This window comes from Plectropomus leopardus, chromosome 9, assembly GCF_026936395.1.
Source record: "Plectropomus leopardus strain MGB_pleo_1.0 chromosome 9, ASM2693639v1, whole genome shotgun sequence".
In the NCBI taxonomy this organism is placed as follows: Eukaryota; Metazoa; Chordata; class Actinopteri; order Perciformes; family Serranidae; genus Plectropomus; species Plectropomus leopardus.
The window spans coordinates 20,515,511-20,535,564 of record NC_142184.1 but is presented as its reverse complement, the minus strand read 5'-3'; the positions used below and the strand labels follow the sequence as shown (position 1 = coordinate 20,535,564).

The 20,054-nt window shown below is 43.7% G+C and overlaps 1 protein-coding gene across 9 annotated transcripts in view; it reads left to right on the top strand.

Moving 5' to 3' along the window:
* wnk3 (WNK lysine deficient protein kinase 3) overlaps nt 1–19,410 on the top strand; it is a 51,113-nt gene extending 31,703 nt beyond the window's left edge. For 2 of the 9 annotated variants that reach the window (XM_088082187.1, XM_088082186.1), the window contains exons 11-25: nt 26–3,424; nt 3,721–3,764; nt 4,963–5,098; nt 5,207–5,323; nt 5,418–5,519; nt 5,614–5,662; nt 7,332–7,484; nt 7,585–9,701; nt 9,884–10,130; nt 11,851–11,936; nt 13,388–13,725; nt 14,697–14,932; nt 15,017–15,109; nt 15,193–15,356; nt 16,216–19,410. In XM_088082187.1, the coding sequence (XP_087938313.1) occupies nt 26–3,424; nt 3,721–3,764; nt 4,963–5,098; nt 5,207–5,323; nt 5,418–5,519; nt 5,614–5,662; nt 7,332–7,484; nt 7,585–9,701; nt 9,884–10,130; nt 11,851–11,936; nt 13,388–13,725; nt 14,697–14,932; nt 15,017–15,109; nt 15,193–15,356; nt 16,216–16,791 (7,857 nt within the window). In that variant the 3' untranslated portion in view covers nt 16,792–19,410. The other 7 variants (XM_088082193.1, XM_088082192.1, XM_088082191.1 and 4 more) reach the window with 6 other exon arrangements.
* The last annotated feature ends 644 nt before the right edge of the window (nt 19,411–20,054 follow it).

Sequence of the window (20,054 nt, the reverse complement as noted above, 5' to 3'; positions counted from 1 at the left end):
TTATTCTGTCATTATCACTGAGCAGTCACAAACATTCCCATCAGATGCATTTCAAACTGCCACTCCCCACGGGTCACTGGCCCCCTCACAGTCATACATACCCCCTGTTTCCCCACAAGCACCCATTAATGTTCTCACTACATCCATGTCAGTCAGTGATCCTGCTGGACCAGGGGGGACCATTGTGCCCCTCTCTCAGCAGACCCAGCCCCCTGCCACTCCCATGCAGCTCACTGACATAATTCCCCAGGCAGCACCCCAGCAAACACAGCCTGTCGTGATCCCTCTGCAGACTATTGTCCAACAACAACAGATTGGGATGGATCCCCAGACCTCCACCCTCCAGCAGCAGCCGCAACAGCAAATGGAGGCCCAGGCCGCTCTGCTCGAACAACAACAAGTTAGTGCCACTCAGCCACCAACGGAACATCAGACACAGAGCCTTTCAGCTATAGCTGTCCAGAAACATCAACATGAGCCTCCGCAGCAAATCTACGTACAGCAGCCTGTTCCACCTGTCCACACAACTCCTCAGCAGCAAGTGTTACCTACACAACCAGGTATGGAGCAGCGAGCTATGTCAGTACCACAGCTAGGGGAGCAGCCTCAGACCTACAAACAGCAACCAACAGGGGATCCTCGTGAACAGACCTTGATACAACCACAACTGCAACAACAGCTTCAGCAAACTCTGTTACAACAGCAACAAGCTTTACTGCTTGAGCAACATCAGACGTATGTCCAGCAACAGCTTGATCAGCAGCAACAACAAGCATTGTTTCAGCAACAACAGGCCCAGCTACAACAACATCAACTGGAGCAGCAGCAAGCACTTATACACAAGCAAATGTTGGATCAACAGCAGCAGCAAGCACTTATTCAACAGCAACAAGAGCAGCAACAGCCAGGTCTTGTACAACAGCAGCAACCACAACAGGCACTTTTACAACATCAGGTAGAGCAGCCTCCTTTACAGCAACAGCAGCCGGGTCAGCTGTATCAACAAATCGGACACCAAACTGGAAACCAAACAGAACTAGAGAAGCAACAGCAAAGTGGACAACAGCAGCAACAAATTATATTGCAGCAGCAGCAGCCCCAACAGCAACAGGAACAATTGCAGCAGCAAGCTTTTCTCCGACAAATTGAACAACAGCAGCAACAAGCACTCATACAACAGCATCTGCAACAGCAGGCTCTTCTACAACAGCAACAGCTACAACAGAAAGCTCAGCTACAGCAACAGCAACATGAGCAGCAACAAGTGCAACTCAAACAGCAGCTAGAGCAGCAGCAGCAAGCTCTGCTGCAACAACAGCTGGAGCAACAGCGTCAGCAACAAGTCCTTTTACAACAACAACAAGCAGAGAGACTGCAGCAGCAGGCTCTGATAAAGCAACAGATTCAAGAGCAGCAGCAACAAGCAGCCATTATTCAACTTCAGCAAACTGAGAAGCAAGAGATTTCCTCTATTCCACCAAGTAATAGTGAGCAGCAGATTCAGCAGCAACCAGCTGACATACAGCAAGCGTGTATCCCGCAACTAAATGCCACTCAGTTTACACCTCATTCCACTCTCACACAGCAGCAAGTCATAGATCAACAGCAGCCAGCAGCATTGATCCAGCAGCAGCAAGCATTTGTTGACCAGCCGCAGCATCACACCTCTGTAATGGAACCTCATGTTGCTGTGGGAGCTCCAGTCGGCACAGACGTGATCCATCACCAAACTCAAATTGCCTCACAGGCCCAGGTCCCCATGGCCATTCAAACTACCCACATCCCAGTCCAGGCACCCGCTGTGGTTCCAGCTCAAGTCCTCACCCAGCCAGGACATAGCGGGACTCATCCCCAGAACCAGGTCCCAGTCCAGTTTATACCCCAGTCCACAGTCCAAGCCACCCAGACTATGATTGAGGCCCAAGTAACTCCTCCTGCTGCAGTGATCCAGGGACAGACCCACATCATCCAGACCCAGCAAATTCCTTTACAGACCCAGAATTACCCAGGACCTGCCACTCTCGCACAGACTCAGGCAGCTGCTCAGCCATTAATCCAGACTCAGCCTCTGCACCTGACAGTTAGTCAGTCTCAGCCACCACATGGTCAGGGCCCAGCTGTGGACATTCAGATGATGGGCCAACAAAGCCAAGCTACTGTCCAGCCTCCAGGTGCAATTACATCTATTCCCGCTCAGATCCAACATGAGGCTCTTGTTCAGAAAAATGCCCAAATGCCAGGGCTCATGCAACCCCAGCTCCAGCAGCAAACTCAAGGCCAGCCACCTAGCCAGATGCATGCTCAAACTGGCCTTTTGGCCCCTCAGTATGTCCCTCAGCCTGCGCACCAAGCCATGCCATCTGTACAACAGGATATAACTCATATTACACAACAGCAGCAGCAACAGGAGCCAGTGCTGCAATATCAGCAGATGATTCGGTCTCCCGGCTCAGCTGGAAGCGTTGGAACTACAACAGATAGTCTCACTTCTGTAGTTGACCCTGCAAACTTTGTTGCCACACCTCATCCTGTTCAGCAGGCTGGACAGGCCTATGTTCCAGGCCAAACAACACTACAGCCAGTTGTTCAGGCTCAGCAGCAGGCCCTTGGAGGCACTGCAGACCCTTCTGTCATTCAGCAGATCTCCCAGCCTCCTATGCCTCAGTCTACAGCGCAATACCAGCAACAACTACAGAAGCTTTCTCAAGTGCAGCAACCACTAGCTCCGCCTCCTTCACAGACCCAGTTACTGGCACAGCCCATCCCAACTCCCATCCAGCAACCACTTCCTATTAAACAGGCTGTGATACCCCTTGACGAGAGTCAGCTGCCCTCACAGTGTTCACCAGCTTCACATCTGGTGACACATCCTCCTGCACAGATAGGCCCCAGTAATGTTACAGAGCCTCAGTCCCAGAACAGGACCTTGCCCCTCTATAGTCATTTAATGGCAGGTGCCCCTTCGTCTCCTCAGCACCAAGCTAAGTCAATGCTGCCAGCTCACACACACACACAAACCAACATTCAGGCCCAAACTCACTCCCAGACGCAGACACACGTTCAGCCACAGGCTCATTCTCACACTCAGACACACACTGAGACACCTATCGCTGAACAACCTGTTCTACCCCAAGCTGTCTTTCCTGCTCAACAAATGCCCCTCAGCCCCTCACACACCTCACATCCCCCAACATCACTACCATCTCTCCCATTCCTACCATCCCACCATCCTGCTGCTGCTGCTCCTGTGACAGAGCTGCCTACATCTCCGCCAGCGGCCCAAGTAACCTTACCAGGGCAGGCCGACTTTATACCCACCTCCCCTCCGCCTGTCACTATTCTACAGTCGCTTGACTCTAATCCCCCCAACCTGCCCCAAGCCTCGCTGCAAGACTGTGACCTTTCCCTGCTGGGCATTGCTCAGGTACAGGAAGAATGAATGTTTGCTGTATTAATTAAGAAATAATTTTCATTTGCTGACATACTGGCAGAATGATTGAGAGTACTGCTGACTAATTTTGGTGCCATGACTTTGCCTTTTTGATTCAAACTAACAAGTGTTAAATCTCAAAACATGAGTTTACTCATAGAGCAGTGCATTTGTTATCAAATGTATTATCCTTTTTTACATTATAGCTTTAATTGCATCTACTAATGTTTTGTGTTATTTTTCTGTGTACCTGCATACTCCCGTGTGTCTGTATTCATGTAACTCTACAGGATGGTCCATACCTGTCAAGTACAGAACGTCATTCTTCGTCAGGGTATGTCTGATGTCATTACTGTCTGATGTTAGCTTGTTGCATGTCCAATCATTCGGTATGTCCACCCTTCATGACAAAAACTATATTAGTACTGAAGCTGAGAGATTATGAACACCTTAAATTGAAAGTAGCTTAACAAGGCAAGCAGGAAAAAAGGGTGATGTTTTTAGTCTAAGTGACTAATGGGACAACAATTTCTGAAAGTGGTTCAGTATCAGTAAGTGAGAGGGCTGCAGCCAACAGCGACGGAACAAGCTGCAATGTTAACACTTGGGGCAATTATGCACCGTCAGTTTACGTCCACTAAAAGTGCTTGTATTTGCCACTGACAGGCTCAGATTTTTATTCTAAGTTAGCATTATGGAAAGATTCCCTACAAATCTATACCTTTTTTTGTAGACTAAGATCATTTTTTGACTGAGAAGAACCCTGAAATCCTTATTGCCAATCCCACCAGACTTTATTTAAATAAACAGTAATCGATAGATTTAGAGCCAGCATGTAGAGTATAGAAATGGCAACCAGAAATGCTTGTTTAAGATGACCCAATACAATTACAACATGTTAATAGTACAGCTGTCAATGATATGTTATCAGAAAAAACACCACACTGTGGAAGAAATAGAGTTAAAAGTTGGTTGCTGTATTGTAAAATCTAAAAAAAAAATAAAATAAGATATGTGTATGTTGTTTTTTTTTTCAGTTAATGTCTCTAAATTTATTCAGAGTTAAATATTATAATACTGGGACAATTTTGTTTTTTTTCGCCCTGTGGAGAAAAGCAGACCTGTAACTGTACATAACTTGTATGGCAAGTCTGGAACACTGAAGAATTTTGTTTATATCAAAGAGAAAATTGGTGAAATTGTCTTGCACTTGTTCGTGCCAAATAAAAAGGAATCTGTTTGTACATGTGGTTATGCATGAGACCCGCTGCTAGTCCATATCGACCACCACATAGTGATCAACAGTCTTTTCCAATATACAGTACCTGTATGTCTGTGTAATGCATTTAGATTAAAGTTTTGTGTTAAAAATACTCAAATCTACAGTATGTTGTTAATACATATATGTATCACAAATACACATTTTGAGACACTTGCGGACAATGCAGTTACAGCATGTAGTCAGTGTCTCGCCCTGGAACCTGTCATTTAAATCATGATATGTAACAATCCTACTATCTTATCATCCACAGATCTGTTCCAGCAAATGGAGAAGAAGCTCTTCAGCTCTTGGCCAATGGAAAGTTAGAGAAATTAAAGGCTCAAAGAAGAGCTTCCTGTCAGAGGCCTGAGAAAGTTTCACATCAGTTTCAGCTGAGCATGCTCCAGGTGAAAAAAATGGCAACAAACCCCCCCCCCCCGTTTTGCTAAATTGATGTGTACCACAGATTTTGAAAAGGACAGTTATATAATTTTAATTTGTCTTGTCCTTCCTAGGTGTCAGGCAGCGGGGACAACATGGTGGAGTGCCAGTTGGAAACTCATACCAACAAGATGGTGACATTTAAATTTGACATTGAAGGGGATGCACCAGAGGACATAGCAGATTACATGGTAGAATGCCCATGTATTACCATAGTCTGCATGCTTGTAAAAGGTAATCAGTTTAAATCTTAATACATGCTGTCTGATTGCATTTTGTTTGCAGGTGGAAGAGGATTTTGTCCTTGATGTAGAGAAAGACAAATTTGTTGAGGAGCTTAGAGCCATTGTTAAAAAAGCTCATGAATTACTTCAAACACATTCACAGGTATGTTGATCTCCACCTATCACCTTCTCTCTTTTTCTCACTGTTCTTTTATTGATTGATTAATGATGTATCTGAACCTTTGTTTCTTCACTAGACTGGATCAACTGACCAGTTGCATGTGAGCACTCCCACTAGTTCTACAAGTAAGTCATGGACATATTGTTTCCTAGTCAAAAATGTGGCTCTAGAGAATCAATGTATGCCCATTAAAGTGATACTCAATTTACAGCCAAATCTGGCCCGCCACCCTTTTCTATTAGACAATAAAATAATGTGATTAACACTGGGATTTTTTTTTTACTTTTAGTATACATAAGCTGCCAGAGTGCATAAACAGCATCATAATAGAGCTTGTTAATCAAAAAAGTTCCAGTGGAGAATCCACTGCACCCCCTAACAGAAGTCCTAGCTAAGCCCCTAATGTCCTAAAATCCTAGAAAAAACTAAAATCCACAAAATGTCCTTAAATTCGAGAAACATGCTAAAATCCTAGAAATGTCCTAAAATCCTAGCCTGGTGAGACTATCCTGATCATGTGAGCTCAACATTCTGTTTCTCTCCCTGTGTGTCTGGACTCGCTGCAGCCCCAAACAATGTCAGCGGGCGGGAGTTACTCGCTTTAACAGACAGAGTGCTTCAGCCAATCCTGACATTAGCACTAGCATCTTTTCCTCCACTACACAAATGTGTTGTTAGTTAGACAGAAATTGTCTAATAAATACAATTTATGTATATTTACCATTTTTATGTGTCGTGTAGCTTGTTCACAAAGATCTCCATGAGGTTTTTGCGATAGACTGGCATTACCAGTATAATGTTACCTCACGATTTCTCATTCAGCAGCAAGCTACCTCTGGACTGCTGAATCCCAGCTGGCAGCGTCCTTGTTGTCTGTCCGAAGCATTGTGATCCGCATGGCTGTGATCCCCAGCTTTGCAGCCGCTCGTATCTGCTTCTCCATTAGAGCAATCAGTGGTGAAACAACAATAAACATTGTATTTGTACAGGGAATCATCTTCTTCGTCACCAACAGAGCCAGTTGGTAAATCAAGCTTTTGCCAAATCCAGTCGGAAAAACAGCGAAAGAATCTCTCCTTACAAGAAATTTTGAGTGCATCCTCTTGTCTATCCTGGAAGAGGGATCCCTCCTCAGTCGTTTTTCCTGAGGTCTCTATCCCGCCTGCCCCCGCCCCCCGTTATAGGTTTTTTTGAGGGCAGTTTTTTCTTAGCTGATGTGAGGGTCGAAGGAAAGAGGGATGTTGTATGCTGTAAAGCCCTCTGAGGTAAATTCTGATTTCTGATAATGGGCTTTATGAATAAAATTGACTTGACTCTACTTGTTTAACTGTTGTTATCGACTCTATTACTGAATTGACTTCACTTATTGCTGTTTACTCTGCTAATGCTAAAGTTAGCACTCATTGCTGTGGGAGCCTTTGAAAACAGTGGCCTACATGCTTGGTCAGCCACTATAACACGGCCTCTGATTGGCTGCCAACGTTTTCAGCTGCAAAGTGGCTGACCTGATTGGTCCGGCTAGACGTTGGTGGATTGAGATTGTTAGGGGTGGCAGACAGTCCATCCTGAGGAGAGAAAAAAATGTTGAGCTAATTTCTAGAAGCATCCTAAAATCCTAGCAATGCCCTTAAATACTAGAAATGTACTAAAATCCTTCAAACATGTCTGGGGCTGCTCTGACTGGCCCCTGGTCTCTTGTCATTTTGCAAAAATGGCCCCTAAACAAAGCAAGTTCAGTATCCCTGCTTCTATTACTCTATATGAGTGGTGTTTAAATTTTTTTGTCATTTTCAGTGGACTCGGTGCCCCATTCCTCCCCAGTTGGACGTTGGCGCTTCTTTATAAACCAGACCATCCGCCATAGAGACTCTTTATCCAACCAAGGTGCAGGCACGCCACCGCCCATTGCAGAGATGAGGATACCTCAGTCTCCTAAAACAGAGAGAGGTGAGCTCTACCAAGGTCAATTTTATTACTGTGGCTTATTAACATGACTGACCTGGCAGCATAACAGAAACTAACCATGTGTTCCTCTCTGCGGCTGTAGAAAGTGAAGGATCCCAGAGTCTGGAGTCCTTGGCTGGAATGGCCTCTCCCCCCTGTCCCCCCCTTTCTGCTACCTCCCCTCCAGTCTCCACTGTTTCAGCCCCTGCCTCCATTGCCCCCTCAACAACCATTACCCCCTCAGCCACCACTGCCCCCACTCCCCACACTACTGCCTCTGAAAGCATCTCTGCACCAGCATCCACTCTTGAGGCCTCTGTCCCCGTCACTGCTTCAGGTGGTCTTGAATTGCAAGTCCCCACCTCAGTTTCTGCTGACCAAATTCCCAGTGTTCCCTCATCCATAGCAATACCTGCAGCTGCTAACATTCCCAGCTTGTCCACTGCTCCCACTGTTGTGTCTCCCACACACATCACCATTCTCCCTGATGTCCTCACTTCTCCTGGAAGCAGTGGTTGCTCCACTGTTGGTCAAAGTATAGGGGATACAGTGACTGCTCCAAGGTCATGTGTGGCGACAGGGGACCAGTCTTCAACCTCTTTTCATTCCCCTCCTCCTGCTGCTGCAGTGACCTCCTCTGCTGTAAGCCAACTTGGCATGAAGCAGCAGCAGACACTCGCTCAGGTGGCCATGCCAGCCGTGCAAAAACCACAACTACCACAGCAACAGCTACAGCCTACATTACAGCAGCAGGTACCAGTAGTTCAACAGCAGCTGCAGGCAATGCAGCTTGAACAACAGATGCAGCAGACGACGACACAGCAACAACAATCGCAACATCAAGTGTACCACGAACAAATTCAGCTGCAGCAGGAACGAGCACTGCAACAGTCTCTCCAGCAGCTCCAACATCACCAACTAATGCAGCAACAAATACCACTTCAACAACAGCTGACTGAGGTGCAGGTGTTGCCTCGGCCGGGTCATACAGAGTTGTTACAACAATCTGTGCCTTTGCAGCAGTTTCTGCCACCAATACCCCTGCAGCAGACCCAACAACCCCTTCTTCAACAGCAAACACCACAGTATACCCCACAACTGCTGCAGCAGTCTCAGTTACAGCAGTTACCGCAACAAGTTATGGCACCCCAGACTGCTGAAGTGCCTCAACAGCAGGCCATCATTGATCAGCAGCAGCAGTTAAACCTACAACAGACAATGCACTTACAGCAACAGCAAATGGTGCAGCTACAGCAACAGCAGCTGTTTATGGGTGCTGCGGGTTTAAAGACAGATCAAAGCCAAATGCTGCCGCTCTCAATCAGTCAACAATTTCTTCAGCAACAGGCACAACTAAATATCAGCCCTGTACTGCAACAGCAGATTCCACAACAAGCCCAAATCCCTGCTGAGCTAGCACAACATGTACAGTCACAGCAACAGCTGCAACACACCGAGCAGCAACAAGATGTGGTTAAGGTTATGGACACACCCCAAAAACAGTTTCCGTTGCAGAAGCAGTCCTCTTTGCAGATGTCAGAGTCAGAGGTGTCCACAGGAGAGACAAGTTTCACAGAAGACACATGCAGCTACTCAACCCCTTTTCACCCTTCCTCTGACTCCTCCCTGCCGCCTCTCCATCTTGGCAGCGCTGAAGCCCCTGTACCCGCTCTCTCCCTCACTATGACACCATCCCCTGCTCAGCCTTCCTCTGTGGCCGAGTCAGACAGCGAAGGCCCCCCCAAAATTGAATTTGTGGATAACCGCATAAAGACTCTGGATGAAAAGCTGAGGAACTTGTTATATCAGGAGTACAGCAGTGGAGCAGCACCCACCGGGGGAGCTGCCTCTGGCCCCACATCTGCTGCCTCCACATCAGCAGGAGGAGACGAATCATCTGAGCCGCAGTTGCACCACACATCTTTCCTCCCCCCTGCCTCCTCCTCAGATACTTCCCCTCACTCCTCATCCTCCTCTACCTCTTCCACCACCTCACGTTCCTCCTCTACCTCCCCTGACCCAGAGAGGGACGGCAGAGTGGAGAAAGCTTCCTCAGAAGTGCCCAGCTTCGCAGAGATTGGCCCAGTGGAGCAACAGCCTGGTCCATCTCTCCCTTCCACCTCTGCCTCGTCCACCCCGCCCACCTCCCTCCTGCCTCCTAACCAGGATGAATCTGCTTGGCCTCAGCGTCCACCTGTACCAGGAGAACCAACCATTCTTGTGAGTGAAAGCCAAGGATTAGATTTTAAGAAAATTATCCATCATTTTTGTCATTCACTGGACTGGATTTACATTATTTTACTTTTTATATTTCAGTGTATTTCTGTGCAAATCTGTGTGTGATATTTATCATGTCTAAACGTTTGAGTGTATCTCCGTTTTAAACGTCTCAACTGTTCTAGGCTGTACCCCCACACTCTGACACCAGTACCACTGGAGATGCGTCGTGGCCTCCCAATCAGCACCCGATCCCCCTCCGGCACGGACAGCAGAAGCACAATGCAGGAGGTGGATATTTTGGCCTAAACCTGACATGTCCTAGTATCAGAAATCCTGTTAGCAAGAAATCCTGGACTCGCAAATTCAAAAACTGGGCGTGCAAACTGCGCCACTCCGCCAGCTTGTTCAAGAAGCCCAGAGTCCAGCAAGGTAGCGTCCTCTTAGGGAGCGAGCGAGAGAGAGAGCGCGAGAGAGAGAGAATGGGATGTTGGGGCATGGACTCAAATCTAATATCTAGTACTAGTTTTAACATAGTAAATAACTTTCTTAACCATCAGGAATTAATAACTGTTAATGTTTAAGGATGTTAATGTTTACAGTTAAATAATCCTGTTTTTGCATATTGTAATGTGACTATAGTCTCCATGTAATGTTAGTGTTGACATCACTGCATACATTATTGTTTTGTTTGCTTGTTTTCTGAATTTATTTTAACTTAATTTAATTTTCTTGGCAATCTTTCCTTTTGCATGGGTTACTCACCTTGGGGCGAGAACAGAGGAGAGTAGAGGAGGGTGGAAGACACATTGTAGTGAAGAGGTTGGCATCAGAAAGCTGATGCCCATCCCAGTGCAGTAAAGCCCAGCTGTGCCTGTGCCCGGGACATATCCCTTCATATGACACCCCATCCTTTTTGTCCGCAAGCACAGCCAGCAGCAGTCCATCTCACCTCCACCTGCTGGCTCAGTGTAGACAGCACCATGCAACTCACATCATAACAGATAAGATAGATGCTAAGTTGCTAAGCTATTGTCATGTAATCAGTTTAGAATGTGTGCGCTTTCTCTATCAGCTCCTTCAGTACAGCATTGCTCCATGACGCTCTGCTTTTCACTGTAGTTGTGGTAGATGCATCTATGAAGATTGCTTTTTCATTTGCATTATCTGTATGAAATATTTAGATTAGGATGAAAGCGTAGTACATATTTTGCACAGGGCTTACTCTTAGGTTCTGTTATATATTAGTAGGCTTTACATACGGCTAAGATATATCACGCTGTTAACGTATTTCAGCCATCTTGCATGTGTTTGTGTTTATATATGTCTAATGTGTGTAGCAGTAGCTTAGATCCTTTGCTGTAAGTGCACCTGCATGAGCACGTATGTTATGTTCTACACGAGTGACTAATAATGGATCATTATCTGTAAGTAACACCGACTGTATATCAGGCTGCATATTTACATGTTGGTCTTAAATTATGCAGTGATTATCCATGTACACACTTTGCTAATGTAGTAATCCCAAATATCAAACACACTGAACAACATCACTGTGGATCTGAGCGCAGATCTGAAATGTGATGTTGGGCTTTGTTGTCTGGTATATGAGTGGGAATATGGTGAGTCAGTGAGAATGAGAGAGTGGATGTGTGGGTGGGTGGGGGTACACTGTTGTAAACATTCAACTGTCACAATATGTTTGTTTTTTATTTAATGACTTACTATAATTTTTTTCAATGAAACATTTACCACCCCTTCCCACACGCCCATTACACATTTCTCCAAAGCATGAGGTTTTTTTTTACATCCACATAAACTTCAATTTATACTTCAGTTTGTTGCTTATAGTTTGTAAATGAAGACACAGAACGTAACTTTTGTTTACACATTTCATGGACCTGCATGCAAGTCATGCAAGTCACAAAGCAGATGATGTGTGACTTTGATGGGTGATTTTTAACACTGCGTCTTTGTGTGTTTGTGTCCCATGTCTATCCGTGCGCATCTGTATGTCTCTGTCATGTACATTTTTGTGTGTGTTGCTTTTGTGTATGTCTGCCTTGTCATTCATGTGCTCTTTATACCCGTGTCTCTGTGTTCCTGTCTCCTTGTCTCCCCTTTTTGTTTTTCATCCCTATCTCTTTATCAGAGGGACGTTCCAGCAGTCAGGCAATTAGAGAGGAGAAGGAGGCGCCACCTCTAAATCCACCTCATTTACGCAAAGGACGATTTCAGGTAGGATCAATAGTATTGGTTTTATCTATGCCATTTATCAAAGCTACAGTGGGTAACTTTTATAAAATTAACTTTTTGTCATGCTTAAACTGTCATTGTATCCTGCCAGACGCACAAGACAGGTAATCTGGAAAATCAGGTTTCTGTGGCCCCTCCTAGTGCTCCTAATGGCATTTACAAGGATCCATGGCGCCTGAGCAAAGCAACCAGTCAGAGCCGAGGAGTCTGTAACACAGCTGTCAATCACTGTCTGTGCACTAGCTGCGCCACCAAATAATGAATATGGGAATGAATGAAACCTTTATTCCCCCAAGGGGAATTTCCTTAGCACAAATGAGCATAAAAGAGTATCAAAAAACACAATACCAACACATAACATAAAAACGTCATATAATGTTCTTGAAAAAGCCTAATCACTGGTATCTGATAAAAACAGCAGCATACACAGCGAAGACAAGTAAACAGAAGATGAAAGGCAAGAAAAAATATTAAAAGCGAGCCCGAGATAAAACAAAAGTAAGACTAAGCAAGACTTTTTTCCGAGGTGGCGGGTGCCATGGGACCCGAAAGAATTCAAAAGATATTCAGCACACTGAAGATATTCAGCTTGACTGAGTGAGAACGTGTGGGAGAGTTGGGCCAAAGATTCTTTATGACTGAAGATGCCTCATTACAAGCTGCGCCAGTGAGACGACATGGTAATCATTTCCGGTCTCCTAAGTGGCCATGGTTGTCTCTCCCCCGCATATCCAAACCTCATTTTGAAGTGTAGTAACCTTAATGTGGATGAAATATGATTCAAAACAATACAACACTATAAAGTACAGAACAAATGTAATGTTTGTTCTTCATTTTGCTGCTCATTGTTATCTGCTGGCTTAATTTATGATATCAACCAATGTCAGTTGTTGCCAGATCTCACATGGGTTTGTCACAAAAACAGAGACACATCTCAAACAAAGTTAATTAGGACGGGGGCTTGTGACAAATCGATCCAATATTTACTTCAGTGACAATGGGACTGAGGGGAAAAAAATAATCTGTACTCTTGTTCACTTTTCCCATAGGAATGAATGGACTCGGGAATGTTGATAGTCTCCTAAATGGGCGGGGCAGTAGCAAAACCCACGTGACACAGATACAGGAGATGAGTCTAAAGTAGGCTGTATCGGTTTATCAACGATCTCTGATTTGGCATTGCAGCTTGCCCAAGCAGTGATTGACATTATGTCGGATACTGTTCCTGCTTAGGTTTAGTGTTTTGTTCATTTGTGTGGATTCTTGCAAATGCTGGTTGGAGCACGAAGAGGATTTTTTCACAGATTTTCAGTCTTGTGAATTATTAGGTTACCTACTGTAGCTTTAACCTGAACCTTTACTGCAGTCTAGCACTACAATGAAGCACAAGCAGCAAACAGGCAGGAAATGATTCCTAAATCCTCTGCCATCAGGTGACTCCAGTGCCCCAGCCCTCTCCTCCGAAGGCTGCGCCATCCAGCCATGGTGGCACTCACAGGAAAGTGGGACGCTTCTCTGTAACCCAGGCTGAGACGAAGAAAGAGGACAGGCAGACTGACAGCTCCCCAGTGTCTCCTGATTTAGAGAGGGACAGGAGGAAATCTCGAGCAAAGGAGGGAGAGAAAGATGACAGTAAGAGGACCCCAGCAATGGCTCACTTGCCTCGAGGTCATGGGCACAGCCACTCACCTCTGGGCAGCAGTGATGATGATGATGAGAGTGAGCTGGAGGATGAAGACCTGAGAAAGGAACTACACAAGCTCAGAGAGAAGTGAGTCAGAGAGGGGAAAGATTTTCGTTATATATTTTTTATCTCCATTTATTTTATTTTCTATTTCATGTCTCCATTTGTTGTTTCTTTCCTGTATAACAAATGTTTTCACCCTTTGTACCCTTTCATTGATTTAATGTCTCCATGCCAGCAATAGCTGAGGCAGCCATGTGAGCGTGATTTCTCAAGAACGCCTCAAGGGAATTTCTTTAAATTTGACACAAACACTCACTTGGACTCAAGGATGATCTGATTAGATTGTGTTAGTCATAGGTCAAGGTCCCTATGACCCTGCTTTCTCATTCTTGTGAACGCAATATCTTGGAAAAAAAAACCTTGAGGGATTTTTTTGCTTGTAAAAACCATGGCACAAATGTTCGAGTCAGCTCAAGAGTGAACTGATTAGATTTTGGTTGTTAAAGGTCAAAGGTAACATGACCTTGCATTCCTCACATACTTGTAAGAGCGATATCTCAAGAACACCTTGAGGGAATTTCATTAAACTTGACACAAACATAAACTTGGACTCAACGATATGCTGATCAGGTTTTGTTGGTCAAAGATCAAGGTCACTGACCTTGCATCCGTCTCATTTTCATGAACGCAATATCTGAAGATGGCCTGAAGGGAGTTCCCTCAAATTTGGCACTAACGTCCACTTGGACTCAAGAATGAACTGATTAGAATCTGGTGTTTGACGGTCGAAAGTCAAGGTCATGATGACCTCATAAAACACGTTTGTGGACATAACACCATGCCACCCGACAGCACACCATCTGTGCTGGAAGATGTGTGTGAAGCGTCCATGTTTTCACAGACGTGGATGTCAACTGTAAGTGTAACCTGACTGATGCATGAAGGCATACAACCGGGAGGCGGTTTACCTAATTATTTTTTCCATCTGATTTTCAGTACATGATTTTACTAAGCTCACAACTTCTGCACTGTGTTTTGCATCTCTTCCTCTACAGGCACATCAAAGAGGTGGTATCCCTTCAGGCCCAGCAGAACAGAGAGCTGCAGGAGCTGTACAGACAGCTTCGTTCCCTCAAAGACCAAAGGCAGAGTCTGCCTGTCTCCCTGTCCCGAACCCCTCCTCTTCCCACAGGACCTCCTATACTCTCTCCTCGTAGACCCAGGCCGGCCAAAATCAAGCTCCGGCCCCGGCCTCACTCTCACATGGATAACAACGGGGTTACACACTCTGGTACACACTTTTGTAATTATCTCTCTCTCACTTTTTTTTGTTGCTTGCTCGTTTTGTGACTGTTTTCTTGTACCTCCCATCCAGGGATTCAGCAGTCAAGTAGTTTCTCAGGAAGTGAACAGAGACTGCCTCTATACTGCAACCCAGAGCACTGCTCTACACTGCCTGCTAAAAGAGGTACAGGTTGTCATCGATATAACAGGGCAACACAGAATTTAGCAACAATCAGTGGTATGATGTGTTTCCTTGTTTTTCCACAGATCAAAGTCCTCTAAGAAAAAGCACATTCACGGATGAACTGCACAAACTCGTTGATAATTGGACGAAGGAGACGGTGGGCCCCGCCCCGCCCAAGCCTTCGCTAAATCAAATTAAGCAGATTCAGCAGGTGCAGGAGTTGGGAGGCTGGAGCCAGCCGAGTGAGGTAGGACTACACAATGTTATGTGCTTCAGTTTTTAGCATTATACAAAGTTAACCTTTAATATATATATAGACAGAAAAATTACTGATGACTCATGTAAATGCTGTGGATGAAGTTGTGCTTTTGTATTACCAAACAAATCACTTTTATTTTAAAAACATTTAGAAATGTTTTTAAATGTTTTTTTTTAAAAATTGCATAAAAGTTGATTAAATTCATGTTTTTGTTGAACTGAGGCCTAGATGCACTGAAAGCAATAATGCTCTAACGCATGTCAATTGACGCTACTACTACTACAGAAAAACAAAGAACCAGCCTTTATTTCAGAAGAAAAGGCTGTTATTTGGGTGCAATTTCTGTATTAATATTAATTACAAAAATTACAGATACCCCCATTAATTTTCTATACATTTGTATTTTGAGTAACATTATATGAAATCCCAGCACCACAAAACCAGCACTTCAGAGAAAAGTCACTGTTTATATGTAAGCAAGCAAAAGTTTCTACATTTTACCCCATGAATTTTCTAGACATTTTTATTTAAGTAGCCTATAATGTTACATAAGGCAGGAGGTCTGTTCATTCATTATCTCTCTCAAAACAGTTACTTTAGCTGCAAACAAAAAAAAACCGCTTTGGTTACTGGGTCCTTATTTGACACTTCAAAATCAAAGTGAGAGTGTCAAAGCAGTTTGATGTGCTTATAACGCTTTTGGTGCATGTTCCTGGTGTACTTCAAAACACTTGTCAGAAGCTTCAGTGCGTTTGGGCCTTTACATTTGCTTCAAGAGGCAACCGTTCCAAATCCTCAGTTTCGTGCTGTGATATTCCCTCAGTACTTATTACTATATTCCATCCAGGTGGCTCCGCCAGGTTGGTTTCCAGTGGCACCACTGAACCCCCAGGCACCCCCAACCCCTGCCAGCTTGCCTGTGGCAGCCCCTTCCCAATACACAGGTGGAGGAAGCCTGTCCACACTGCACTCTCCGGGACCACCACCGCAAACGCATATGGCACAAGTGCCACAGGTGCAGCAAAGTTTACACCTCCATCAGTCTCTCCCCCTCCAGCAGATGACCTATCAGCAGTCCCCACTCCGCCAGCAGATACCGCAGCCCCGGATGCAAACTCCCATACAGTCCCAGTCCCTACCACAGACACAGCCTGTCACCCAGCTGCCCCACTCACCACCTCGAAGCCAACCGCTGCTGCCTTCCCAAATGCCCACATCTCCAGTGTCCACGGCCGCCTCTCTGCTGCCAGGCAGTGGCAGCACTGCACCCACAGATAGCACTGCTGCTACTGGGGGGACATTTTGCCCCTGTCCCTCGCCCTCGTCAACCTCTTCCTCCTCTTGTTCTACTGCTGCTCTACCTTCCAGTGCCAAAATTCACCCAACACCCCCCACCTCTACTCTTCCTCTGGGACAGAAATGAAACCGAGGCGCAGTGCGAGGTCAATATGAAGGTGCAAGAGATGGAAATGCTAAGTGGATCAGGATGTAAGCAGATCCATTCGGTTTGTTAGTTCTGTGTGTGCATGAGAGAGTTGTGACTGTAATGAAAATGTGGATTCCAGTGTACTTCTGGATGAGATGGCGAGTGAATGTGAGCGATGATAGTTTCTAGTATGTACAGACAAGAGGGTAACAAGGAAGACAGCAGCCGGGGTTTATGAATCATGGTATGTTTGGGTGTTGAGATGTATAAATTCTTAAATGTACGAGTGTGTGCGATTATGAGTGTGGGTGAGTGTTTATCCGAGTACATATCCCTTTTGTCCTTTTACACAAATTAACGTTCATGTTTTTGTTATCAAACCGACTCAGTTGGACCTGAACTGTCCCTAAGCAGAGACAAGAAAGACAAAATATTTGACAGCGTGTTGACATTTTTGTGTTAAATTTGTCAATGCTTACAGTGAAAGGACTATCAATTTTAAAAGTGCAATTAGTAATGGTCATCTAAATTGATCAGCATGTATTGTATGGATTTGTCTGTAAGGCATAAAATATTTTTGTAGAAGCACATTGATGAAAACTAGGATCTTCTCATGATCGTTACATGATCTTTTAAAACTGTAGGCCTACAGCACAAGATGTGTCAATGAAAATAAATTAAACAACAGCATGTTGTACAGTAAAGCACGGTAAACTTATCTGGCTAACTTCATTACAACAGAGCGACCAAACACCGTGTTGCAGTGTTGTGCAGCGGTACAGCATGTGCTTCATTCGTATTACTTTATGTTCAGCAAGTGTAACATAGAAACAGTCTGAGCGATGTGATATAAATTCAGATGAATATGATGGTGAATTAAAATATGCCATCTGTATGTTCAGTGGATACATGGGTACACTGCATGACTAACTTGACTTGCCAGAGTGCAAACTGCTCGCACTTGCCATATATTCATGATATACGGCAAGTATATTAATTCATATTCAATTCATCAGTTGTGAGTAAATTTGGTATGAAATGCTTTCACATTTGACATTTTCAGTTTGAGCTCCACATATCAAATCGCCGTGTTGTGCTGGGGAGGAAGATGAAAAAGAATTTTTAAAACTGCCAATAGACTGGGGAGACCATAGGGGTTATTCCCATATTGCCTTTTAAAATTACAGCATTTTTTGTGGGTGTGTGAGTGTATATTTTTTCTGTGTGAAAAAGCTCTGTGATAGTCCAATGGTAAATTGCATTATAAATTGCTTCCCTGTTCCTTTCATTCAAAGCGGCCTCTCAAATGTCTCCGTACCCAACTGAAAATGTTTACAACGCCTGCGTTTTGGGCTTTTTTCCTCAAGAAGTCAAAACAAGTGAGAGGTTGTAAGCTTGATGTCCGACACTGTTGTCACATCCTCACTTGCCTATTCGTCAACTTTGTTTGGCATTGGACAAATCCCTTGTTACAATTGTAAACTATTTAGTCTTTGACCATAGGCTGTCAGTGTGAATGCATCAGTCAGAAACCGAACTGTGGGCCATAATTGTGCTTTATGCACACTACAAAAGGTTTACTCGAGTCAAAAATCTCCTATTTCTAAACGCTTCATTTGTAGATGTAGAGATACACAGAGTAATATATCTACAGCGGATATATTACTGTACATTTTATTGGGTTATCAGAGCACTTAGCCATACACGTTTGATCAGCGATGGTCAGGCGTTAAAACACTTTTTGGCATAATAAGTAGGCTGTAGTCAAAGCAGCATTTCTGTTTTATTAATGATAGACAGATTGTGTGCCACTGAAAAAAAGGAAATTGTACCAGTTGTTAAAAACTGCTACATGTGAGTCAAAGACATCTAAAAAACATGAATGGTGACAGAGGATTAGTTTGTGCTAAAGGGTATGGTTGTTCAGACGCTGCATATTCTAGAATATAACAATGATTTTCTGTATTTGTTGCTTTCAAGACAAACCACATTGTCACAGAGATGTAGTTGATTATTAGTGACGGTGAGATACTGTGCTGTCATGTCTGATACTAACATGTTGACTGCAAGCTACAGCTTAATGATCATGTTCATGATGTGGAGCTGGCTTTGTCCTTGAAGTGTTACCAAAATGTTATCTAAAAGATAAAGATTATTTTTGTATTTTGAAATGGGGTTGTACAAATTGTAAAATTGTGTTCTCATCATTATAATTCTGAGGTTATTTGAAACTAGAAAACTCTGGTTTTTGTCCGTGTTTACATGGGACTCCCCCGATTGCTGACAGGCCAGGGTCATTTAAGATTATATTTAGAGAACTTTTTACATTTTATTTCAAATTTGAACTTTGACAACGTGGAGGATATACAGCAGAAGTCTTTCTGCAGGGCCACACTTCAAATAAAAAAAAACAAACTTCCAAATTCATGCAGCAAAAATCTAGGGAGTCCCAAAACAGCACGACTGAGAACCAATGATAAAAGGACATTTGGGCAGAGGAACCTCAAAAAATAAAGTATGTTGCTGGTGATTTAGCCTCTGTAAATTGTAACTAATTCAACTGTTGATTTTATTTATGTTTTGTAACTAATCAAAAATAAATGATGTTAAACATCAGAGTACGACTTTGTGTGGATTTTTTTATGTGTATTATTTGGCTTGGCAAGCGGGGTACTGTGCAAACCATAATGACTTCATGTGGAGGCTTGAAGTGGCACATCAGACCTCATCACAAGACTGACGTGAAGGCCCAGCACAGCCACTTTATTTAAGTACTTTTTAAATTTATTACATTCATTTAAAAAAAAGGTATTTATTTAAGGCAAATGTGATTTATAATTAAATAATCACCTGTGCATAAACACATGAGAACCAATCCTCAATTATTTGAAAATGCATACATAAATTAAAAAAATAAGGTTTTATAATAAATAAATGAAAAAGTACATTAAAAGACGTGCAATCTGAGATCCATTAAATAACTCCTCATGATTTTTTTTCTCAGATGGATTCATTTTCTTAAAATGTATTTTGAGGTGTCGTCTAATCTACTTCTCTTCCAATAGTCTAATAAAGGCGTAGCTTAATGCTTCTAATTCAAAAAGCAAGTTTTGTCATACATTAAAAATATTACACTCATGTTGTTTTATTTCACTAGCCTACATTTATCTGACAGCCTCACTTACTTTACAAACTACGATTTTTTCATGAAAAAATGTTTATGTTTTTTTATAATAAATTAAATGATCAAACAGTTTTTT